Source organism: Helicoverpa armigera, chromosome 4, assembly GCF_030705265.1.
Source record: "Helicoverpa armigera isolate CAAS_96S chromosome 4, ASM3070526v1, whole genome shotgun sequence".
Lineage (NCBI taxonomy): Eukaryota > Metazoa > Arthropoda > Insecta > Lepidoptera > Noctuidae > Helicoverpa > Helicoverpa armigera.
The window spans coordinates 12344239-12367916 of record NC_087123.1 but is presented as its reverse complement, the minus strand read 5'-3'; the positions used below and the strand labels follow the sequence as shown (position 1 = coordinate 12367916).

General features: G+C 37.5%; 2 protein-coding genes across 5 annotated transcripts; both read right to left on the bottom strand.

Annotated features, from left to right (window-relative positions):
• Window positions 1-571: 571 nt before the first annotated feature.
• Window positions 572-7896, bottom strand: LOC135116881 (lebercilin-like protein). Its single transcript, XM_064034514.1, has 7 exons — window positions 7695-7896; window positions 6073-6283; window positions 5865-5929; window positions 5588-5779; window positions 5053-5272; window positions 3608-3760; window positions 572-2897 (listed from the first exon to the last, which is right to left on the bottom strand). Exons 1-7 carry the CDS (start codon window positions 7739-7741, stop codon window positions 1956-1958), a joined length of 1830 nt encoding a protein of 609 aa, XP_063890584.1. The 5' UTR covers window positions 7742-7896; the 3' UTR covers window positions 572-1955.
• Window positions 7897-8334: 438 nt separating this feature from the next.
• Window positions 8335-23461, bottom strand: LOC135116750 (iron-sulfur clusters transporter ABCB7, mitochondrial). Of its 4 annotated transcripts, none has more exons than XM_064034282.1 (14): window positions 23257-23461; window positions 23043-23148; window positions 21402-21532; window positions 20526-20733; window positions 19647-19813; window positions 15572-15701; window positions 14954-15102; window positions 14205-14379; window positions 13669-13826; window positions 12320-12483; window positions 11559-11688; window positions 11009-11137; window positions 10397-10543; window positions 8335-9995 (listed from the first exon to the last, which is right to left on the bottom strand). In XM_064034282.1, the coding sequence occupies exons 1-14, from the start codon at window positions 23410-23412 to the stop codon at window positions 9750-9752; spliced, it is 2196 nt and encodes a 731-aa protein (XP_063890352.1). In that variant the 5' UTR covers window positions 23413-23461; the 3' UTR covers window positions 8335-9749. The 4 variants fall into 4 exon arrangements, with proteins under 4 accessions (XP_063890352.1, XP_063890353.1, XP_063890354.1 ...); XM_064034283.1 differs by having other exon boundaries at window positions 21402-21502; XM_064034284.1 differs by having other exon boundaries at window positions 21402-21478; window positions 23257-23460.
• Window positions 23462-23678: the final 217 nt, after the last annotated feature.

The following is a 23678-nucleotide window of genomic DNA, read 5'->3' as shown; positions in this document are numbered from 1 at the left end:
TCTGTTAACTATAAAAAAAAATTCGCGCTCGCTTCGCTCGCGCATTCGGTAACTACATATGTCTCTGTTTTTCGTACGGGTTTGAATTGCAGTTGGAGGGCGCCTTAGAAATCTTGCCCAGTGCGCTGGTAGAGTTAAAACCGTCACTGAATACATCATCTGTGAAAATTTCAACTCTGTAACTATCACGGTTCATGAGATACCGCCTGGTGACAGACGGACGGACGCACGGACGGACAGGAGCGAAAACAATAGGGTCCCGTTTTACCCCTTGGGTACGGGTACGGAACCCTAAAAAATGGGGGCGCTAAAGAAATATTTATTCTCAAAGTGGGCATTAGACAAAATAAGTTTGGGAACCACTGGCGTAGACTAATCAGATAATTACATGTAGACATCAGTAATAGGTATACTTTCAGAAAGCTAACTTTCTATTTGAACTATACATCAGTTACATAAACGGAAAAGACCATCATCTACATCAAAATTAACATGTTAAAATAATTTCTGACGTGTTGAAATACTTACACAATAAAATTATTATCAATGAAAATGAAACACAAAGTTACCCAAAAATAAAATATTTATTCATCATTGAATCACATGGTCCTGTATAATGAATAACAATTGATATAAAGAGCTCAGATATACATCGATATACAAAACGCACACACACGCATTCATAGCACTCAATATTTTATCAATAAATTAACACAATTATTATTTGTTCAGCATTTGAATAAAGTCGTATTTATAAAGCTTTCCTGTCGTCTATAGGACGTTCACATTGTGTTTGTATGAAACCCAGATACAATATGAGGGTTAACCATAATGTTACATATGAACTAAGAATATCCTACAATCAAGTTTTTAAAATGCCTAATTTGAAGTAGTAGGACAAAAGGTAAAATAACATGACTGTAACTAGCTATTCAAAGCAAAACATTTTGGTCTAACTACCTAATTAGTAAGATCTAGGAAAATGTTTTCACTGCAGATAATTTTATATTCTAGCTTTTGGACAAAACTTGCTTAAACGTGACCGCAGTAGAACATTTCTATTGAGTTAACTATTAGGTTTCTACAATATTAAAACTAACCTATTTTGGTCCTATTCGCGACTTCTACTATTCATTAGCTCTCACAGAAATTAGGCCGTGGTGAAACTTTTACGAAAATGTCTAGTAATAATATTAAGTCTGATAATCCTTACATTTTCATTTATTATTTTTGAGAAAGCTCGCAATATATAAGTAAAATATTTAACACGAAAACTCGTTCATAGTTGGCCGGTTCAATGACTATTGAAATTTTACTATTGGTATTTCATATTATACGCCTCGACAGTTTATTCAATTTGTATCTATTCAAGTACCTATTCAATTGGCTGCAATCATCGGCCTTGATACAAATACCTACCATTAAAACGTGACCAAAATGAAACGTTAACTGTTAATTTTGAAATAATTATAGTGTTAAAGTATTAAATGAATACAAAAAAGAAAATTAACCAAAAGTATCACTCTAAATAGTATTAAGAAATTAATTCGCAATATTATTATGCTCTTCAAACTGGTATTTCAATTCTCAGTATAAAAGCACTAGAAGTTACATGACAACTTTAATTAAAGTCTCCTATGAAATTTGATATCATTATAAAACTGCCACTAACATAATTATTATTCATAATTCCAGAGTATAATGTCGAAACAAAGTTGTAAGAGTAATTAAAATCTCGAGAGACTTTTCAGAATAAAAATGTAATAGAAGCAAATTTAATAAAAATGTTGGTTTATCTTAATGAAGTCGCTGTCTGAGTAAACTACCCAATTAGTTACAAAGCGAGTCTCTTCGAGTCAAGTTGTTTTAATTAGATTAATACCCACCGCAGCGGGAATCACGAAACACTAGTCTCCGCTCTGAGAGTGGACAATTTTAAATTCTAAGGCCGTATATCATTTCTTCCCCAACAAATCATCCAATAAATCCTGGTTCGTCATATTCGCGTCACCAAGTAAGTTTGTCTTAGACTCCTTTGAGCCTCTTCTACCAGAAATAGACCGCTTTCTACCGACAGGAATAACATCAGTAAACACTTGGTCAGTCAACATTTTAAAGTTATTATTCAGTTCATTTAAAGCAGACTCCGGTATTTCTCCATTTGCATTCACAAATTCATTTATTTTATCAACAGCTTCCAACTGTTGAACTAGTTTGTCACTCTCGAATCTCGATTGGTTGAAACATTTCATGTGCTTGTCAATAACTTTGCTGCTTTTCTCTATATCTTGGATGATATCTTTGCAGTATTTTTCTATTGGTTTGCCAGCAATTTTACGTTCTAAGGCACTAGATTCACGTTTGAATTTCATTTCTACTTCTCCTTCGTGTATGGCCACTGTTGTGGTAGAATCTTCAATGGCAGATTTTTCAAAAAAGGACACATTAGAATTTCTTCTTCCTCTAGATTTTGGACGTTCTAGTTCTTCATTTTCCTCTTGTTCCTCAATGGACTCTTCTGTTGACTTTCTCCTTAGTGCACTTGGTTTCCTAGAAGGAGTCTCATCGCTTTTAATTTTATTCATTAGTTCTGTTTTCATTGCTTCCATTTTCATGTGTAATTCATCTGGAGAAGTTCTCAAGTCATCGTCGTCGAATATTGCGAGATCTGCCATTCCGTCTTGTACAGTTTTAGCTAACTCCATAACTTCATCAGAGCCTTTAGAATTTTTTCTTGCTCCAGGTGTGGGGGTGGATCGAGATATAGTGGAGTTGGATCTACTTCTGGCGTACCGGGAGCGAGGTTCAGTGGATGATGAAGTCTCTTCATCGTGAGATAACGCACTGCTCAGGCTACGAGAGTTCTCACACAGTTTCGCCATTATATTTTGCTCGATCTGAAAACTCCAATAGTAAAATATTGACTCCGAACAGCATATTTATTTGTGTTCGCACTAGGAAGACTATAAATAAACCCTTTTTCAAATATACTTTGTTTTGGTTATCTTATTATAAACAACTTGGGCAAGAAACTCATATATCAAATTGGCTCACAAAACAATTCAGGAAAAGTACAGAGGGTACAATATGTTGACATATAACAATAGTGCCCTCGGAACAAAGGGTTCTCCTGAGAAATAAATGTATGCAAACATTTTGGCACGCGTTCGTAAATTGGAGCAGACAGAATTTGTCACAGTAATCTGAATACAAACAAAAATCTGGCCTGAAATAGTATGTTTTGTTTTAGCCTTTTGTAATTTAGATATTTACGTTAGTGCCACTGCGAGAAATGTTATCTAGATTGATCTCTCGTTTTGCGTTATACGTGTCTATACCAGCAAAATAATATGCAAAATTTTTATCCATCATTAAAACGAAAGATTTATGTAATACTGCTAACAACTCAAGCAATTTTTACGACAGGGTTTTATTCTTACATGTACACAATTTTATTTGAATCCATTCTTTTTATATTCGGAGATATCACGGCAGGCTTAACAATTACGTGAAGTAAAGTACCTACATCCACTTCAAGCGAATATGCCTCTATGCGGAATTTGTCACACCAGTGGTTTATTTAAATCAGGAAAATGATCTAACTTACCATAATTCTGTCGTCTCTCGCTCGTGTAGTACTTGTGTCAGTTTCAGATCTAGCCTTGTTTGTTGATTGTTTAGATATGCTGGTCCCAGATGACGTCTTGACTGGAGATTTAAGGGTTCTACTTGCTGCTGTGCTAAGCATCTTTTCCTTCATCTAGAACAAATGTGAACATTTTGTAAGGTTCTACTAATTTACTATTTGAACACTCATAAGTGAGGACATGAGGCTACGATTCCCAGCATCGACTCTTATATCCAAGGCTATAAAGTTACATTTAAAGAAAACCCCCAAAAATTTACGCTGGCCTAATTCCAGGAACTGTGACTGGTTTATATGGAAAATACTGACAAAATGTGGGCCGTATTATACACCTCCAACTAACCTTTCAGTGAAAAAGACTATTGTTGTTATAATAAAAAAGTTCTCGGTAGATATAACAGAATGATGTGGCATTGTCGAGACATTAAAGACGTTTCCAAGACCAGCTAATCCGAATACACCGAAACCGTGAATTGAAATTTACACAAAAGAAGAATAGCCTTTAGAATCATTTTGTGTAATGAAAAACAGATATAAACCAAACGTAAAATGGAACGTTGATTAGGAAAACATTAATGAGTGATTCTGAAAAGAATAAAAAGAGGAATGATTGAAGAATTCAGGAAACTGATAAGGGAAAAATTACGGAAGGTATCGGATATCAGGAAATGCGACAGAAAAAAAATACGACGAAATGTTACAGTACCTACTTTAATTTATACTTTGAAACCCGGAAACAAATGAACAAGGGTCAATTTTTCAATCATATTTTTAACAAAATTATTCGAACTGTTACAATAAATTTTTTGGGAGACTATCCCCAAAAAATCTCCCCTTAGTATATACGTAGGAATATACTGTAAAGCAAACTTCTAGAACTCAATGAACAAATTCGTTTTATCATTTTGTTTTATGCCCCAATAAGTTTGCTTTACACTGGCTGTTATGCTTACTGGAGAAAGACATTTAAATGGTTGATGTACGTACTTCTCAGTGAACAGGCCTCCGATATTTTCAAAGGCTCGAACAATTACGCCACTTCATTGTATACAAATTGAATGGGAATTTATTTTATGGTTACAGACAAAAGTCATTTAAAATTGTGATTAAAATTAAAATGTTTTCAGAGGTAAATTCACTTATTATTATTTTTAAAGGAGTAATATAGTAAATTCACTTATTAAAAATACTATAAATCGAAAATTATTTGCTATTTAATAGGTGCTGTCGGTTTCACCCTCGTCTCGAACTATCTCCAGGATTCGACCCCTATCCAATTTTAAATTATGGTTTTAAAAAAATATTTTTAACGGGACAGCAGCAGCTTTTGACTTTAAAGCCTAATAAACAATCACATCAGCATTATTAAAATAACCTTTACCGTTTAGGAAAATTGTATGACTAACCTCAATAATAGTAGTAAGTTTATCAGCATTATTGATAGCCAGGTCCAGATCATGCCTCGTGTCCTTATGCTTATTGATTTCAGTCTGTAGCTGATGTCTGAAGTTCTTCGCTTCGAGAGCTATGCGACGTTGCAGCATCGTGATCGTCTCATTCTGTTGCTGAACTTTAGAACTTAGGTCCGTTACTTGGGCTTGGAGTTTTTCACGTTCTAGTAGATTTCTGGGAATATTGAAGAATAGTAAATGCAACAAAAGAGAAACATTTCAGTTACAAGATTTTTTGAAGTTCAAGATCAAGGACTGCTTCGACAATGTTAGTTAAGCGGATATTTGGAGAAATTTGTAGCAGTCTCTTACTAACGCCGTGTTACCTATAAAACATAGAAAGTGACGAAGCGTGGGCGTTCTGGGGGCTGTTTTTATGTATTTTTTGACGTTGAAAAAGTACTGATTTTCACCCAATATATTATTTTATTTTCCTGTTTTGTCCAGACCATTATTACCTTGATTCTTCAATAGCATTTGAACTACTTACCTGTCTTTACTAAGCTCCAACAAATGCTGATGTTCGTCCTTCAATTGCTGCAGTTGCATGTCTCTCTCTTTCAACTTGGCTGTGACTTCCTTAAACTGCTGCTTCAACTGTTTATACTTCGACTGCTGTATCCTCATCTCTTCATTGTGAGAGTTTAGTACCGTTGGCAGTTCCGCGTTCGAATTCTCGTACCTAATTTTTGAAGAAACTTTTTAATCATCTATTGACATAAAAATTACATTCCAGTAAAAGGCTTGCCAAGATTTGTATTCCGTACCTTTGTAATGCTATTTCTTGTTTCTTCTGAATGGCACGTAATACTTTGTTCTCGTTACTCAATTCCTGCAAATATGGTAAGAACAAAGTTTTGGCATGAACACAGGTTTCTCTGTATACCTCCTCCTATTCTATATGACTCTCTTCTCCTATAACATAAAACTATTCTCTTTTGAGATAATGATATAGTTTTTAAGTCAAGATCATACCTGCAAATGATAATGCGCATCAGACAATTGATTCTGCAGCTGTTTCACCCGATGCGTCTTGGCGGACAGCACACGCTGTGTCACATATCTGTCCCCTGCCTTACTCAAGGAAGTGTTGGACGCGTCCATCGTCAGAGGGTTGATGCGTTTGCGTTTGTTCAGTAGGTTCAGCCGAGAGTTACTGCTGTATACACTCTCTAGGGATTCTTTTCTGGAATTCGGAAAAATAATTTTACAGACACGGAACAATAATAACGAAGTTTCTACCAACGTCCGATTTGCAGCACAAAGTTTTAGAAAGGTGTATTTTCGGGAACGCGCTTAGAAGACAACAGAAATAAATTTGCTTCTAAACAGGTGCCAAGCGACCACTGATTTAAAAATTCATGAAGGAAACAATTCTTTAAAAAGACAAAGGATGACCTTTATTTTCTTGAAGTTGAGTAACTATTTCATGTTTCCCAATGTTCGTTTGAACTAAGACTGAAGACTTTCAAAGGAAAAAAATCCTCAAGTTATTACTTTTTATGACAAGCAACAAATGATGAATATGGAATCTTTTCGTGTATCAAAGACGTCATTGAGCCGAATAGCATTGAAGGAATCTATAACTGTGCCTACTTTTGTATTTCAATTCAAGGATATCTCTTTGTGAAGTACAACAAAGGCTGGGTTATTATCCTATGACGTGCAAAAGTTTTGCGTAGACTTTCTACGTATTTAGTTCAAGAATTTTAGGCCCGTATTTTAGAACTTCATGATATAGTAGGTACTTATATCTATTTAAAACTTGATTCAACTTATCAAATTGTTTAACTTAAATCTTTTTGCGGAGATATGATATTCTGTGCCTGATGGGGTTTATTTTCTTTACTCTTGGAATTCGTGTCGTGTTACCTAAACTGAACCTCTTTTGTGTAAGTTGTCTATATGTTGCCCCAAAACTTTTTCATAATTTTCTATGAAAGCCTACCTATTCGTCAACACCCTGTCTAGCCAGTCACTACCCAATGCACTATCATCATAGTTCGTCACACTAAGATAACTTATCTAGTACCTTATCTATTTACCTAGTTATTCTACGATTTCGTAGAAAGATTATGATGTATATGAAGATTATAATTAATGTTTTGTAGGGGTAGGTAAGGACTGATTGAAAATAAAACACTCGATTCCGTAAAAAAGATAGAAACAAGTTAACAATCGCCGTTGGCCTTTTAGCCTAGCTAATTTCTAAATCATATGCTTTATGAACGCACTTGAATCTACACCACATCATCTTCCACATAAGGTTATCCAAGCATATGAATTGATACTAGTAGACTTGTAGGTCTGATTGACTTGAAGGTAAGGATTTTTTAGTCAATGTATTCGCGAGCTGCAGCGTTGTTCAAATATGCATAGGCATTGAGAATTCAGTCAATCAAATATTAATAATAGAAACTTCATTTTGGTCACAAATGACAAAAGTACCTACTGCAAATAAAACCTAAACTTAGCTAGCATTCAACGCTACAATCTATATTGGTACTTATAAGAACTACGTTTGTTTTCTGTATACAGAAACTACACAACCCTTCTAGAGCAGTCGGGTAAAAGAATATTTTGTCAAAACAACTTACCTTTGGTCTTTACGTTTATCTTCCGGGATCAAACTCAACACTGACATCCTTTGTCTTCACATACAAAACACCATTTTGTACAAAATAAGCGCTCGAAAAGCGAGCAAGATATTTTTTGCTGAAAATAACCAAAACGACAGTTGTATGTTGTTACGGCCGTTGCTATGGTTACCGATAACATCTCAATCGATTGATTCGAAATTCGTATTGATACTGGCAGGTTGCGACATGGGGTTCTTATTATCTATGATGCATGTGTCGATGACTCGTATGTGTGTCAAAAGAGGTGCAATATAAGTGAGGTGGCGTAATGTTTCTGAAAGTCGCAGATAGCAATTTGTTTTTCCTTATTATTTGATTCTATTGGGACCCGAGTGTTTGGTTCGCTTATACTTAGTGAAGAACTTTAGAATGGAGGAATTTACTATTGGCACTCAACTGGGCTCGGCAGCATTACAAACTCACGAAACGTCAGGCTCAAAAACTATTTTCACTGTCGAATACGATAGAACCAATAACTAAAATTCGAACAAAATCAAGTGTGCTCGCGCCGTTAAACGTCATTAAATTAAATCAATCAAACAAAAAATCTATCAATAACGAGGTATATGTTTATTAAAGTTAAAAATAAAACAAGTAATATGTAACCAAAATAATATACTTATTTAACAAGTTACTGTACATCGTATCAACTGTATTATTTACATAAACATTTCACAATATTCTCAACATTTATTCATTTTTCATATTACGCCATTTGCCTGCAGATTTAAATGTCACAAAAATGATCTGAATCGTAAAGGAAAGCCTTATTGGCTATTTTTTATCGATATCGATTGTTCGAGAGTACGTCACTTTTATTGATTAAAATTGTCGATATAATCTTCGAGTATTGATCTAGAGGACCGTGAGTAAATTGACGAATTTGCTTTTGTCAGAATGGTCAAATTACTTCGGTTTATTTTACAATCGAATTTAACAATGCTGTAAAATAACAATACAAATCCGTTTCTATTTTGGTTACTTTAGAAACAAAATTTGAATACAAAATAAATATAATTATAAAAAACACTTTACATGTCAAATTACTGAATTATGTTTTTTTTTTTCAATTTTAGATGACTTTTGATAAAATTGTTTCTACATTTTAATCCTGTTTTATAAATTTTTTGTTCATTTGACATTTGAATAGTCCATTTGACATGTAAAAACAAATTAGTGCCACGGCGTCTTTTGAGCAGTTGACAGCTGTCAGTTTTCAAGCAATGATTCTATTGGTTGTTCTGACTAACAGCAACTGTCAACTGTACCAAAATCAGTCAGACTCTATTTAAATCAATAAGAATAGTGACATTAACGTTCAAAGCAATTTTATACATTTTACAGACATTTCAGGCACTTTTCACTACCCAATATCCAGGCTTTATCACATTCTTACAATGAAAGCGCCTCAAAGTGAAATTAACTTCTCCGCTATTTTGAAACGTCATCAACAATGACAGATATCAAATAATTTCTCATTGACGATTATATTGAAATAGAGGTAGTGATAATACATGCTTTAACACAAGGTTGCTAAATGTACAATGATACCATAGACTACAGGAGACTGTTTTAAGCGTCAAGATTACATACATCAAAAATATTGTCTCAAATTGTCTCGAAGACATCGTACTAAAAATAAATTTGGTATTGATTAATCAGTATTCATTAGAACACTTAACTTATTGCTTCGATGAATACAATTTTTTGGAGTTGTATTCCAAAAAAAGATAGTCATAATGGACTGAGTGGTATTCAACGGTAAAGAAACGATACAATTTAAAAGAAATTCAACAAGCGTGTAGTATTCTTCTAAAATTCAGAATTTTATCTATGCCTTGAAAACCATAGACGCGAATCAAGCTTGATTTCTCAGTTTCCCAAATTACTCAGTCCACACACAACTTTTAACAAAAAAAAACAAGTATCTATACTCATAAATTATACTACCTACCAACATTGTGGCATAGGTACTCCATTCCAAAAATGTTTATCTATTGGACTAGTGTATGTTCACTTGGGTACTGCGGACACTCCCCGTGGCGGTGGGAGTGGTTCGTTGTCCTGCTTCTGCTTGGCCCACAGTCTACTGTAGAGGGATTGCGGGTTGGAGAGGAGCTGGGTATGTGTTCCTCGCTCTGTGATGGCTCCTCGTTCGAGCACGAGGATCTCGTCGGCGTCGGCCACCGTGGATAGACGGTGGGCAATGCAGATGGATGTTCGCCCTACTGTGGCTGCTTTTAAGGCTTGGAGGATGGCCTGGGGGAAGGAATATGGTTATTTTAACATGTTGAACGTCATAATTATGTCCCATAAAATAGTTTTCATATTAGTTTCGATAGAGGTTCAAGCCATAATAAATACTGTTAAAAAAGTTTTAAGTTTTGATTTGATTGATTAATAGCTAATTTAAGAAAATTAATATTGATTTTCTTATAAACCATTTTTTTTACTGTTACAACATATCCTGTGACCAATTTTATTGGTTTCAAGGTCAACTTATAGAACTGTACATATAATACACATTTCAACTTTTAAATTATTTTTGACAACTGCCAAATTTATGTATCGGCACTCAAAACCTAGGTACTTTATTTGCAAAATTATTCAAAATTGGGCAATTTATTTGCACCTATTTATTATTCACATATGCTACATACATGTTCAGTGAGCGAGTCGAGGCTGGAGGTGGCCTCGTCGAACACGATGATGGGCGAGTCCTTCAGTATCGCGCGGGCGATGGCCACGCGCTGCTTCTCGCCGCCCGACAGCTTCAGCCCACGCTCGCCCACTTGCGTCTCGTAACCCTGGGACGATAATGTATTCATGTTATCTTTGTAAATTCTAGCGTACCTGGTAATTTTTTTAGCGCCTAGTGTAACACAACCCCGTGTTAGACTAGATGCTTAGAAAAGTTCAAAATGCAAGAATAGAAATGCATTTTTCTCGATTTTGAAGTACACCACGAGGATAAAACTTAAAAAAAAATCGAGGTCAAAAGTTAAAAAACACATAAGAAAAAAGTTGTAAATCTAAATGCTTTATGGATAAAAAAAAAAAGAAAAAAAAGACAACAACCCTCAAATTTTGATCTCGAACAACTTTTGACACACACATGGGATCGATGGGGACTTTCAATATTTTATTTGTTATGGTAAACCCAAGCTCTCCACACCACTACTTTTATGTCTAAATTGACCGGACTATAAACTATCTCAATTTAATACCAAAATTTGCTGCACAGCCATATTACCATAGTGACAAGTACATACCTTAGGCCATGTCTGCACGGCGTCGTGCAGCTCGGCCATCTTGCTGGCGTGGTACACCTTGTCCTGCGGCTGCTTCAGGTCGCCGTAGTGCAGGTTGTGGAAGATCGTGTCGTGGAATAGGACGCAGTCCTGGAACATTAATTGAAGATTTGATTACGAAATTATATATACAAACGAAGCCTAGCCTTTTCAAAATCATATTAAGGTCAGCTTCCAGGGTTTGAGATGCAGGGACTGTCAATTTAACTTCCTCTGACCAGTCGCTCGGACAACCTGACACCGCTTGGTAAGATTGGTTGTCAAATTTCTGGCTTCTAATTACCAATACTACGGCCATACATGATCAAATGATTCAGGAATGATGAACAAAAATAAGCACATTTATATTGAATATCCCCTTCTATTTTTAAAGTTATTTAAACATAACTCTCTCCCATTTATTTGTGACTAAATTATATATCTCGATTAAACACCATTACGGTTATAAATTAATAAAAAATCTGAAACAAATTAATTAACTACAAAAATCCAATTACTATTCGTTACTAACTTGTGGTACAACAGCGATAGCTTTCCTGAGCGAGGAGAGGTCGACGTCGCGGATGTTCTGTCCGGCTATCTTGATAGTGCCCGACTGCGGCTCGAAGAAACGGAACAGCAGGCGGACCATTGTGGATTTACTGGTAACGATTATACGTTATATTAGTGTCATGTTTTAATATCAGTGAACAAGATTTATTTATCTACTACATGCATAAATAAAGAGGAAACTTTTTTTGTATTCTAAATGTTCGGAAACTACTCATCCGATTTGAAAAATTGCATAGCTACATTAATCTTAAATAGTATAGGCTATATTAAGGCCCAAAAACGCCGTTTCAATCCTTGGAAATATAAAAATATAAGAAAAGTTCAGACATATGACATAAGACTAGGGCTGCCATCCGTCCGGGTTTCCCCGAATTTGTCCGGGCGGGGTTTCAAGAAGTGTCCGGGGAAAACCCGGACACTTTTCATGTAAGGAAGCACCTTATTGAATTTTAGTATATGTTAATAGTAAATGGATTATAAATTAGGCATTATTTTGTTTAAAAAAACCGTACTCGTTCGGGGAAAAAATGCGATTATGCCAAATGTCCGGGTTTTTTTAAATGTTTGTCCGGGTTTGGCGAAATTCGAGATGGCAGCCCTACATAAGACATATGTATGTAATCCAAGGTTAACATACTATATCCATTTTACATCCATCTTTCTTTCACTGCACTAATACTGAACATATTTACATGCAACTTCTTAAGATATTTATCTCACCCGCTCCCAGATCCGCCGACAATGCCTATCTTCTTCCCGGCAGGTATGCTGAACGTCAGACTGTTGAAGATGGGTTTGCCGTTGATGTACTTGAAGCTGACATCTTTGAACTCTATCGTCGCTGTCTTAGGGTCGACTTTCAGAGGTGGCGCTTTGTCTTTTTCCTGAGAATATTACAACAAAAAGAAAACTTAAATTCGGAAAAGCTATTTTAGAGCGAAGCCCCATATTCATGGCAAAGTTGTGTTTATAAACAAAGTAGTATTAACGTTGAGTGGTTGGCATCACTGTGGCTTGAGCTATCTTGCTGTCAAAAGCAGGCTTAATACGTATTGTTCTGATCCAAATGAAATTACACTAAAGTCAGAAGGATAAATATAAGAGACTATCTGATCCCGCGAACTTCGTATCGTTTAAACCTTCCCTGGAACTCTACAAACATTTTAAAACCAAAAAAAGCCAAATCGGTCCAGCCATTCTCAAGTTTTAGTGAGACTAACGAACAGCAATTAATTTTTATATATAAGAAGATTTCTTATAAAATGTGTCTTTGTATTGTTTGATCTATTTTTGTTCTTGTCTGTGTTCTGGGTGTATAACTGTTTACATAAACCATTAAATAAATACAAAAATAATAAACAGTAGGTTACCTTGATTCAATTAAACTTTTCTAAGTTTGTATGTACTTTCTAAGTATATCTTGGACACTAATGACTGATAAAAAGGTGAAGGAAAACATCTTGAGGAAACCTGGATTATTAAGTCTGATGCTACGTTTACACGCGCGCGTTCAACTCATTTAACGAGCACATTCACGTTCACGAGCGTGTAAACGGTACGCCCGAGCCCGTGAACGCTCCAGTGAACGCTCCCGTGAACGTGAATGCCGCGAATCGGGCAAGTGTCGGTTTTTTGGCAAAGGTCAAAGGATGAATGTGCGGGCGCCCGGCGACTGTTTAGGCTCGGGCAGTCAGTCTCTCCTGCGCTTTCGCGACGATTCAACGTTCTAAGAAAGTCGCTACGAACGGAGATTACTACATGGCGGAATGGTCAACGTCGTTCATCATTTTGCTTCTTTTTCCAATAAAAATAAGTTAAGCCAAAGGCTATGGCAGCAACAACACCGAGATCCTCGCTGCTCGCCATATAGCACTGACTGACACGACGGCGTGCGTGTGAACAGCTTGAATGTGCGCCGCATGCCGCGCAAGCCGCCATCACCGCCGTGACCGTAGCATCAAATCATCAACCCGCATCTCTTGTACATGGTGATGAACGCTCAATCCTTCTCCTTGTGAGAATAGGTGTATAGCAGTGGAACAATAGAAAGTCTGTAACGGTAACGGTACCTTGATCCTGGACTGCACAGTCATGAGCGTGAACATGGTCTGCATGTCGATGAGGGCCTGCCGCACCTCGCGGTACACGGAGCCGAGGAAGCCCAGCGGGATGGACAGCTGGAACAGCAGGCCGTTCACCATCACCAGGTCGCCCACCGTCATCGTGCCTGCCGTGGAACGTTAAACTGATTATAATCACACTATAAGGGCAAAACATTACCTTACAAACAAGGACAGACCCACCAACCAACTTCTAGGTTATTTTTATGTAGGTGGGAAAAACGGTTCCTTTAGAAAAAGGGTGAAACCGCTAGCGAAAGCTTTAAAACAATTTATTTTTAGCGATAACAATTTGCACAAGTTTCTTACAAATCAATAGAATTATTTGTAACAAATATAAATACGACTAAACTGCGGCAATCTATCCATACACTACAAAAATCTGTCTCTCTCTGTTTGTTGCATTTCGAGGTAAAAGCTACAGAAAAGGGACAAAGACCACCTTTTTATCCGAGTACGGAAAGTAGTTCCAAGTACTTAAATACCTTGTGCAATCTCATTGGCGGCCATGATCATGATCATGCTGAGTCCGGCGCTGAAGATGGCGTGCTGGCCGAAGTTCAGCGCGGCGAGGGAGGACGCGGTCTTCAGGGACGCCTCCTCGTACTTCTTCAGGCTCACGTCGTACTTCTCCAGCTCGTACTTCTCGTTGTTGAAGTACTGGTAGAAAAGTGATTATGAAGTTTGTGAAATGGCTTTATTTATTAAAGGTACCGCAGCAAAAAATACTACTACGGCCATGTGTCCACCGCACGCCGTCACCCGAGCGCCTTCATCCAGCCGCCGATGTTTCGAGTAAAGATAATTTCATGAAAAAAGTAACGCGGAAAATTGTGCAATTTCATTTTTTTTGTATGTATTTACTGAGCTATCGCATATACACTAGCGCTGTGTCTGCGGGACTTCGTAGTTCGGCGTGACCGCTAGAACTCAGCACGGTTTTTATGACGGGCTGATGTGCCGTTTATACAAAACACAGTTGTTCTTGTCTACACACTACCGTCGCACGAATTTTGTTTTGTGGGACTTCTAGAACTGAGCCACCGAATATATGGCCGTCACGTCATTTTAAACTCGGCCCGAAATAATTTCATCCTCGGTGACAGTCCGGTGACGGCGGCGGTGGACAAACGGCGTAAGCCCCAGTGACATAGTTTTTTTTCTGTCTGGGAATGGGAAGTTCTCACAAAACAAGACAGTTAGTTTTGAATACAGCTCGTATTTATATAGTTACCTTAACAGTCTCGTAGTTGATGAGCGAGTCGATGGCCTTGTTCCCCGCGTCGTTCTCCGCCTTGTTCATGTAGACGCGGAACTTGGTCCGCCACTGCGTGATGGCCAGCGTGAACGCCGCGTACACGCCCACGCAGCCCCATGCCAGGCCTGGGGGGGACAATCAGTACATTATATGTCTATGCATACACTAGTAGGACAAAATCTTCATCATCATCATCATCAAAATCGTCAATCATTATCATCATCAAAATTGTCATCGTCATCAAAACGTCATCATCATCAAAAGCGTCGTCATCGTCATCAAAATCATCATCATCATCGAAATCGTCATCGGATGTACATATTTGTTTAGGTCAGCAAGTTCTTTCAATTCTGTTTGTTGGTACCCTTGACTCTTAAGGTAGTGATTAATACTCAATCCTTCTCTGTATGGGAGTAGACCTGTAAGCAATGGGACGATAAAACGGCTGTAACTGATACTCTTGTAACTCCTTGAACTGATTTTAAAATAATATTTCAATGTTGGAAAACTACACTATTCCCGGGAAACATAAGGAGCAGTTCTCCCGAGAACGAGTGAACCTGCGAAAAGCAGTCAGTTTAAAAAATATATTACCAGTAAAAGCTATTCCTCCTTTGAGGCCGAGTATGGTGGAGACGAGCGCCAGCTCGAATATGGTGGGCACGATGTTGAACACCATCGCTGACAGCACGAAGTTTATGGCACGGGAACCGCGGTCTATCGTCTGTGGACATCAAGGAAATTAAACTATTAATAGAATATACATAATGCTGCTGTTCAATATGCTTGCTACAGTAGATATTAAAAAATTCCCTCCGGAGAGAGAGGTTAGTAAGAAAGCTATAGTAATCTAATGTCTGGGCTTATACGACCAACACTAAATATGCTCGTTTTATAAAGCTGAAGAATTTTCTTGTCTTTGTTTGTTTGTTAGCTTGGACACTTGTCTCACCGATTTCAAAAATATTTTAGTATTAGCTACTTTCTGACGTAAGCTCAGAAAGTCGAGTCGAAAGGCGCTGGCAGAAGCTAGTTCTACCTGCTATAGACTAATTCAACAGCTGAGACAATTATAGTAGTACCAGGCCTCTGTCACTCTCGGTACTTGCGCGCGATAAATGCCTACCGCTCGCTGGGTTACCGGTAGCCCCACGCGGCTCAGGGCGCACAACAGTCACACGCGCGCGGCGCTGTTAGTTTTTATTAATTTTTTAAGCTACCTAACAAACTGATGGATTATTTTGAGTTGTGTTGGTTTATATGCGACTATTGTAAGATTTAGAAACATTTTATATTTATGAACTTATCTAGTAATTCTATTTTTTGTTTAATAAATTAATACTTATCTACTTTATGACTTTAACAACAGAGATCATTAGGTACTTATTTTAATTTAGATACCTACTTAGTTATATGAACTGTATTGTGAGTTTTGTAGCTCAAAACACATCTCGAGTGTAAGGAGGTATATAGTTCTGGTCCAACTTAATGACGACTCGGAACATGTGTCGCTACGCAGAAACCAATTTTAGGTATGTATGTTGATACATACCTAAAATTGGTACTCGACGGAGTCGTACCATATGGGGTATGGCACTTGTGCTCGAAAAATAGTTGGAAACCGCCTTTGATTTTGACGAAAGCTTTACTTACCTATGCTTACGTATTAGGTAATATTTAGTAATATGTACCCATACATACTCCATTTTAGTCGGCAATGCAATAGTTAACTAAAGAAAAATATTCTTGATATTACTTTTTATTTAAAAACTCAGTTTTAAAAAAGGCTATCTTAAAATAAGCGTTACTTTGTTTTCCTACTTAAATATTAATAAATTGTAAGAAGCAACCCTAAGCACGGCCACGGCACGGTTGCGGTCACTGAACTGTGCGCTATCGCATTGGAATAACAATCAAGCGCTCGAGCTTTAAGGTTCATTTTATAACGCAGCTAGGAATTTGTAGGTAGTTGGGGAACTTGTAGGTGCTTATGGGTCATTCTAAGTTAAGAGGTAATTCGTTGTATGAAATGGCGGCACGAGTTTTTTTTAATATATTTTTACTTAAGTATACATTTTTAAATGTAAACGGCTACGTTGAAAACGTATACAAAGGGTCCAGTCAATTTTTTGGTTTTTTCTCGTTTTATAAGTGACCAGGGGAAATACACAATACAGGGGAGAGACAAGGTGTACAGAGGAAGATACTTCATGAACAGGGAAGAGATAAAAAAAATAACAAGGTTAATTTTAAGAATCATCTTTATTTATTTTAATTACGAATTATTTATTTAAGAAACAAAAACAAAAAAATATCTTTTGAATAACAGCATAAACTTGAAATATGGAGAGAAAAAGCAGAAATTCGTAGAAGACGTTTAGCACTCCAAGATATAAGTAATGCTTTTGTAACACCACCATGTTCAGATAATGAAGGCCCACCGCCTCCTCAAAATATAAACAGGCGAACGCAGGCAGCACAGCAAAAGTCAACTTTTTTTTTTAACTACGTCAAAAATCGCCCGCTGTGGGTTAGCAGCGGTGCGGGAGTGTCAGATTCTTACTGACTAAAAACCGTCGTGTTCCGTCGTAGGCCTTTTATGTGCCAGGGCCGGGGTATCTCTTTCGAACAACCCGCAGCCCCAGCAGGCCTTGGCCCTACTGGGCCCCGCTGGGGATGCTGACATCTCTTTCAGGAGCGCGTGGAACAACGCTCGCCGCCGATATGGGTCTGTTGTCTAAAAATAGACATGAGCGATGAGCCACCCGAACTCACCGCCCACAGACCCACGCCTATGGTGGCCGGGAGTTATCTCGCGACACCCGGCGCCCGTGGTGTCTACCTGCTCCAGCGCGGCGGCCGGGATGAGAGGCGCGAACTCTCTGACGTTCCGTCGCCTCCTTTTCGAGCATGACTGCTTCGCAGAAGAAGGCGACGGCATCCCATTCCCTCTCGCCCCGGACCATGGCCTGAACCAGGGCCGGACGCGAGAGGCCGCCGCCGCCTAAAGCCTCGACGAGACCCGGCGGTGCCCTTCCCACGCAGGGCACTCCTGGACTGTGTGGTCCACCGTGTCCTCGGGGCTGTCCGCACAATGGTGACACCCGGGCGCCTCCTCACGACCGATTCGATGCAGGTACCTCTCGAAACAACCGTGTCCGGTGAGGACCTGCGTCATGCGGTACGTGAGGGCGCCGTGACTCCTCCCGAGCCACTCCTCAAAGAGGGGATTTACCGCCACTATGGTGGCGTGCCCTGCACTGGGTTGCGACAGTCGCTGCCTCCAGGCCACCATGAGATCGCGCCGGAGCTCCACCCGTTGCGCGACAACTTGCCGCGGCAACGGAGTTTCCCCCCGGCGCTGAGCCTCCTCGCGCTAGTCGTACAGGCGCAAGAAGACTCTTGCCTCCAGATCCGACGGTGGCAGTCCGGCTAGTAGCCCAGCTGCTTCGCGGGAGATCGTGCAGCAAAAGTCAACTCGAGCAAGAAAAGAAAGAAACCTGAAAATAAAAAAAACAAGCGCAAGAAATAGATCCACTTAAATCTGCAGCCCAACGCTACAAAAAAAACAAGTACAACGATGAAATACTTATCCGGGTCATTATTAATTCTTTGATATCGTAATCGTTCTGCTATCCTCTTCTTTTCAAGCCATTTTTCTGTAAATACAACGTAATATTGTATTGTAAAGCTAAAATAAGCATAACGCCAAGTAAAGGATTAGAGAAACTAGAAGTATTAATGGAAACGCGTAAAATGTATCTCCCTGGACATTAAGTATCTCCCTGCCATCGAAAGAGCCAGGGGAAATACGCCAGGGGAGATACATTTTCGATAGAAATCTAAAATAGCCGTAAAAGTATTTCGCGCACGTCATTCACACACAAACATAACAATGTACACACTATTCATAGTAAATATTGAAGTATATGTTAGTATTTTAACAAAAAATTACAATGTAAAACTTACCAGAGGAAAGACTGCATTCACATAACTTTTCTGCACCCAGCGAGTAGCATGATCGAAATGGCCGATAATAAAGGCGGCGCAGTTGCTTTTGCGCCGTTTGCTGCTAACTTCACGTTACACACTATGCATTCAAGGTCACAACTTCTACAGACTAGGAGATCAAAACTGATTTTTGAACGAAAACAAAAGACCAGGGGACGAGACACGAAACTCGGTGGACAAATTTCGGTGTTCATATTTTTTTTAAAGAATTGGTATAAAAGCACTTTTACTTGTAAGATACTATTACTAAGTTTACTGTACCTATAAAATTAAAGAGTTTAAAATAATTATTGAATTTTAATACATTCATAATTACTGATTTATAAATAAAGTCGGTTGGGGGACAGACCAGGGGAGAGATATTTTTCCTATATTAGAGCTTATTGTGACTTAATTACGTACATTTCTGCAATAAATTTTAGTGACCACGTAGAAAACATTTAGTTTTAAGTGATAAAAAGGTTATTTGTAAAGTTTATTGAAAAAAAAGATATTTTTTTGTCGTTGCCGTCGAAAGTACCTCTTAACTTAGAATCACCCTTATAACAGTAGGTATGGACTTTTTTGTATGGAGTGATTTATCTGTTACGTAGTAACTATTATATAATCTGTGGTAGTACACTTAAAATATTAGAAGGAGGAACTTAAACAAGCGTACTTTAGACAAAGCCCCAGTCTGTCTCCCAAGATGGAAGCTCAAGTCGAGATTATGCAGATGTATGAAGACATTGCAGGCCAGCTTCCTGATGGAATGCTGAGCCACCTTCGCGAACACCGCGTTCCGGAGCTCGTTGAAACCGGCCGCTGTCGCTCGAGCTATGCCGTCTGGAATGAACAAGAGGAAATATTGCTTTTCTGATGTTTGTTTCAGACACTCCTGAGCTGATTGGAAAAATTGTTGGGAAACTAGACAATTCCCAGGTAGTGTGGAGGGATGTAGTAGTAGTACTCCCCTGATATACTTTCTTATGTACTTCCCTTATGAACTTCCTTATATACTTCTTTATGTTCTCCCCTTATATACTTTCTTATATACTTCCTTATGTACTCCTTATGTTCTCCCCTTATATACTTTCTTATGTACTCCCCTATATACTTCCTTATGTACTCCCCTTATATACTCCTTTTATGTAATTCCTTATATACTCCCCTTATGTACTTTCTTATCTATTTCTTTATATACTACCTTATGTACTTCCTTATATACTCTTTTTATGTACTCCACTTATGTACTTCCTTATGTACTTCCCTTATGTACCCCTTTTATGTACTCCCCTCATTTACTTCCTTGTATGCTTGTCAAAATATATAACAAAAATCTTTCACTAGGATATCATAATCATGTTTGAACATTTTATTTCCCTAACCAGCTCTTCAAAAGTCCGGTATGAAAACTATCCTATGTTCTTTCTCAAGGTCAACTCTATCTCTGTACCAAATTTTATTAAAATCAGTTCAGTGGTTTAGACGCGAAAGCGTCACAGACAGACAGACAGAGTTACTTTCGCATTTATAATATTAGTAGGGATATACTCACATCCAATCAACAACGAGAAGGCCGTAGTGCCAGCAGCTTGGGGCACCGTCGCCATTCCCAACAACGCATCGCCGGCAGGAGTCACAGCCACCGAGTTCACTTCATCCACTGCATACTTGAACAGGAACGGAACTGTCACGTTCATCAATTTCGCGCCAAACAGGAGTGACAGGGATAGCATCACGCGGTTTCTGATCACCTCATTGTCCTGGAATTTGGGGAGAATAGGGATTGAATAACTGTTTTATGTTCTGATCTTGTTCGTGGAATGAAAGCGATTCAAAGATAGAATTGGGCGAGTAATGAAAGAAACTATACAACTTTCTTGCAGATTACAAAATCATACAGAATGGAGGCAGGTCAGATAGGCAGTAGCTTCTTGTAAAGCACTGGTACTCAGCTGAATCCGGTTAGACTGGAAGCCGACCCCAACATGATTGGGAAAAAGGCTCGGAGGATGATACAGAATGGAGCGCAGACTGATAGAACAAAAATGATCAACACCCTTTTTCAACTGTCTGCATAGATTACAAGATTAATGGACTAAACTAAATTATTTTTTGTTTAAACTCAATGAATAATGAACATACAAAATATTAGGAGACCATGAACTTGGGAACTTGATAAGTAGAATGTAGTGTCTGCAGATAAAATGGATCATCATAACAGTGATAACATTTGATAATACATTATCTGCATAAAAATCCTTAGTCATTGTACCATGAATTACTTACTGGAGAAATTCTGATAGCATATAAATTGCTGGTCATGTTTGATCATATTTTCTTTAATATATTCAGAAATATTCAAGGCTAAGAAGACATTAAACAGCTGCTCCATATATCCACCTCATAATAATAACATGTAAAATCTTACCTGAGGCCACACATATTCCAGCATACCGCGGATCATATCCACTCCGGAGACCGGCTTTGCATCCCCCAGGTTTATATCTTCACGAGACAAAACAGAGGCACCTGGGTGAAAGCAGTCTCTTTTTTGGATACCTAGGGCGGGGAGAATATAATCAGGATGTTTTCTAGGATATACGTAGGGTTACGTAACGGGATAGGTTACAAGCGGGCAGGATACATGCGGGTGAAAGGACATGAAGGGTAAACAAAGAGCTGCGTTCCAACCAAGTATTAGTAACAAAAAGTACACAAAAATAACAGTAGCAGGTAAAACATTGCTAAGCTAATTCAATGTCTGTGCATGATCTACACACTACATAGTATGAAACGTAGCATATAAGTATTGATGCACGGTTTAATTTTACAGCATGAAAGAAATTGCTGAAAGCATTCGATTTTGTGAAATCTTAATAAAAGAAACGGACATGGAGAGAAATAATATTTGGATATACAAGATACAAAGGAAGTTTCTAGTACAATATGTATACAAGTAATTAAGCTAAAAGTATACAATAAAGTGATAATGGAGTGTAGGTACTTGAGATAAGAACTCTTAATTACAGTTCAAATTTTGATGTAACAAAGGCCAACTTTTTTTGGGACTTTAACAATAATTATCATGATTACAAAAATGAGCTCAGGCTTCTAGCATGATGATGAGTAAAATTCTTTTCGAAATGAAAAATATACCTATAGTCTGATTTTTAATTCGAGTCAGTAAAATGACAGGGGCAACTGTCACTTTCACAAAAAAGGGTGACCCACTACAATAGTGATGTTCCACAATCGATCGACTTAGAAGTTTAGTCATGATTTTAGTCCTGCCAATAACAAAAAAAAATATAACAACAGTATTTTATGTAATATTTAATTACATGTTTTCAGTTTAATTTCCGTAAATTACATATTTATGTTAATATAAAGCCAATTTGATATTAATAAAAAAACATAATGTATGTACAAATAAATAAATGAATGTAATCTAGACTAACTTTTAATTCTCGATTTAAAAATCTCGATTTTCCACATGACTATTCATTTGGGACCCTATTTTTTTAAAACTGTGCAACACTGGAAATGTCATTTTACTGACTCGAATTAAAAATCAGACTATACACATTATTTACTGTAGAAACATATTGTTCTGGTTATTTTTATGTGTAAACTAAATTGAGTAACTTATTATCTTCTTGCATAAATTAATTTGTTGTCCATCGCATCCAAATGATTGTAGGAATTACAATTGACAACAGTTTTTTAAGCTTTTTGGCCATTGGATAGATTCTTGAGATTCATTTCAATGAAAAAATTCATTGTGTAGTAAACAGTCTAAGATATTATTATACAAATCCTTTTATCTTAACTATCAAATACAATTACAAGTTAATGTTTACTACGTGAGTTCATTTTAATGCTTATCATTCAAGTATGCTTGAATGTTTGTTACTTGTGATTAAATTAGCACTCCATACAAGGTCATTACCAAAATATTATGTAACTTTTGCTCTTCCTTAGACTTGCACATACCAAAATACATTTTATTCAGCATTTAATATATTAAAATTAAGTCGGAGTATTCTGGAAAATGCTTTATTTTGCTTACCAACAGGTATTTTCCCCTTTTTTGGTTTGTTTGCCAAAACAGCTGCCAACACATTTTTCGCCGTGTCCGACCCACCAGCGGGGTTCGGGCCTGTCGTAGAATAATGCTACAACCGAAAGAGAATGCATTTGACACTGTTTCTTTATAAAAATACTAATAAAACAACGAAAAATGTAACCGTATAAAATAGGTTTGTTTCACTCGTGATATGTACCCTGTACTGGCTCGCGGCGGCACATTGTTGACAGAATAAGTTGAACTGCGGATTGTTTAAGATAACTGATGGTGTACTGTTTAAAGTTTTCGCGAATTTAACATGATGTCGAATTAATTTGCTCAAATGCTTGTTTGACAGCAGTGCGGCCGCCATGGTGGCAAAGTGACAACTCTAGAAGAATTGACATTTTGACAATGACAAACCGATTGACACATGACAGCAGTAGGCGGGAAGATAAATAAATGTTGCCATTTGTAATACAATCTTGAATAATACGTTCGTTTTACAAGTATATTATTATCTATAAATAAATTATATTTTATTAAATACATAAATTCTTCATTCTAATTATTACAACTTAACCAAATAGTTCAATAATTACACGCATCTACGGCTACTTTGTTATGACGGATTTAAAT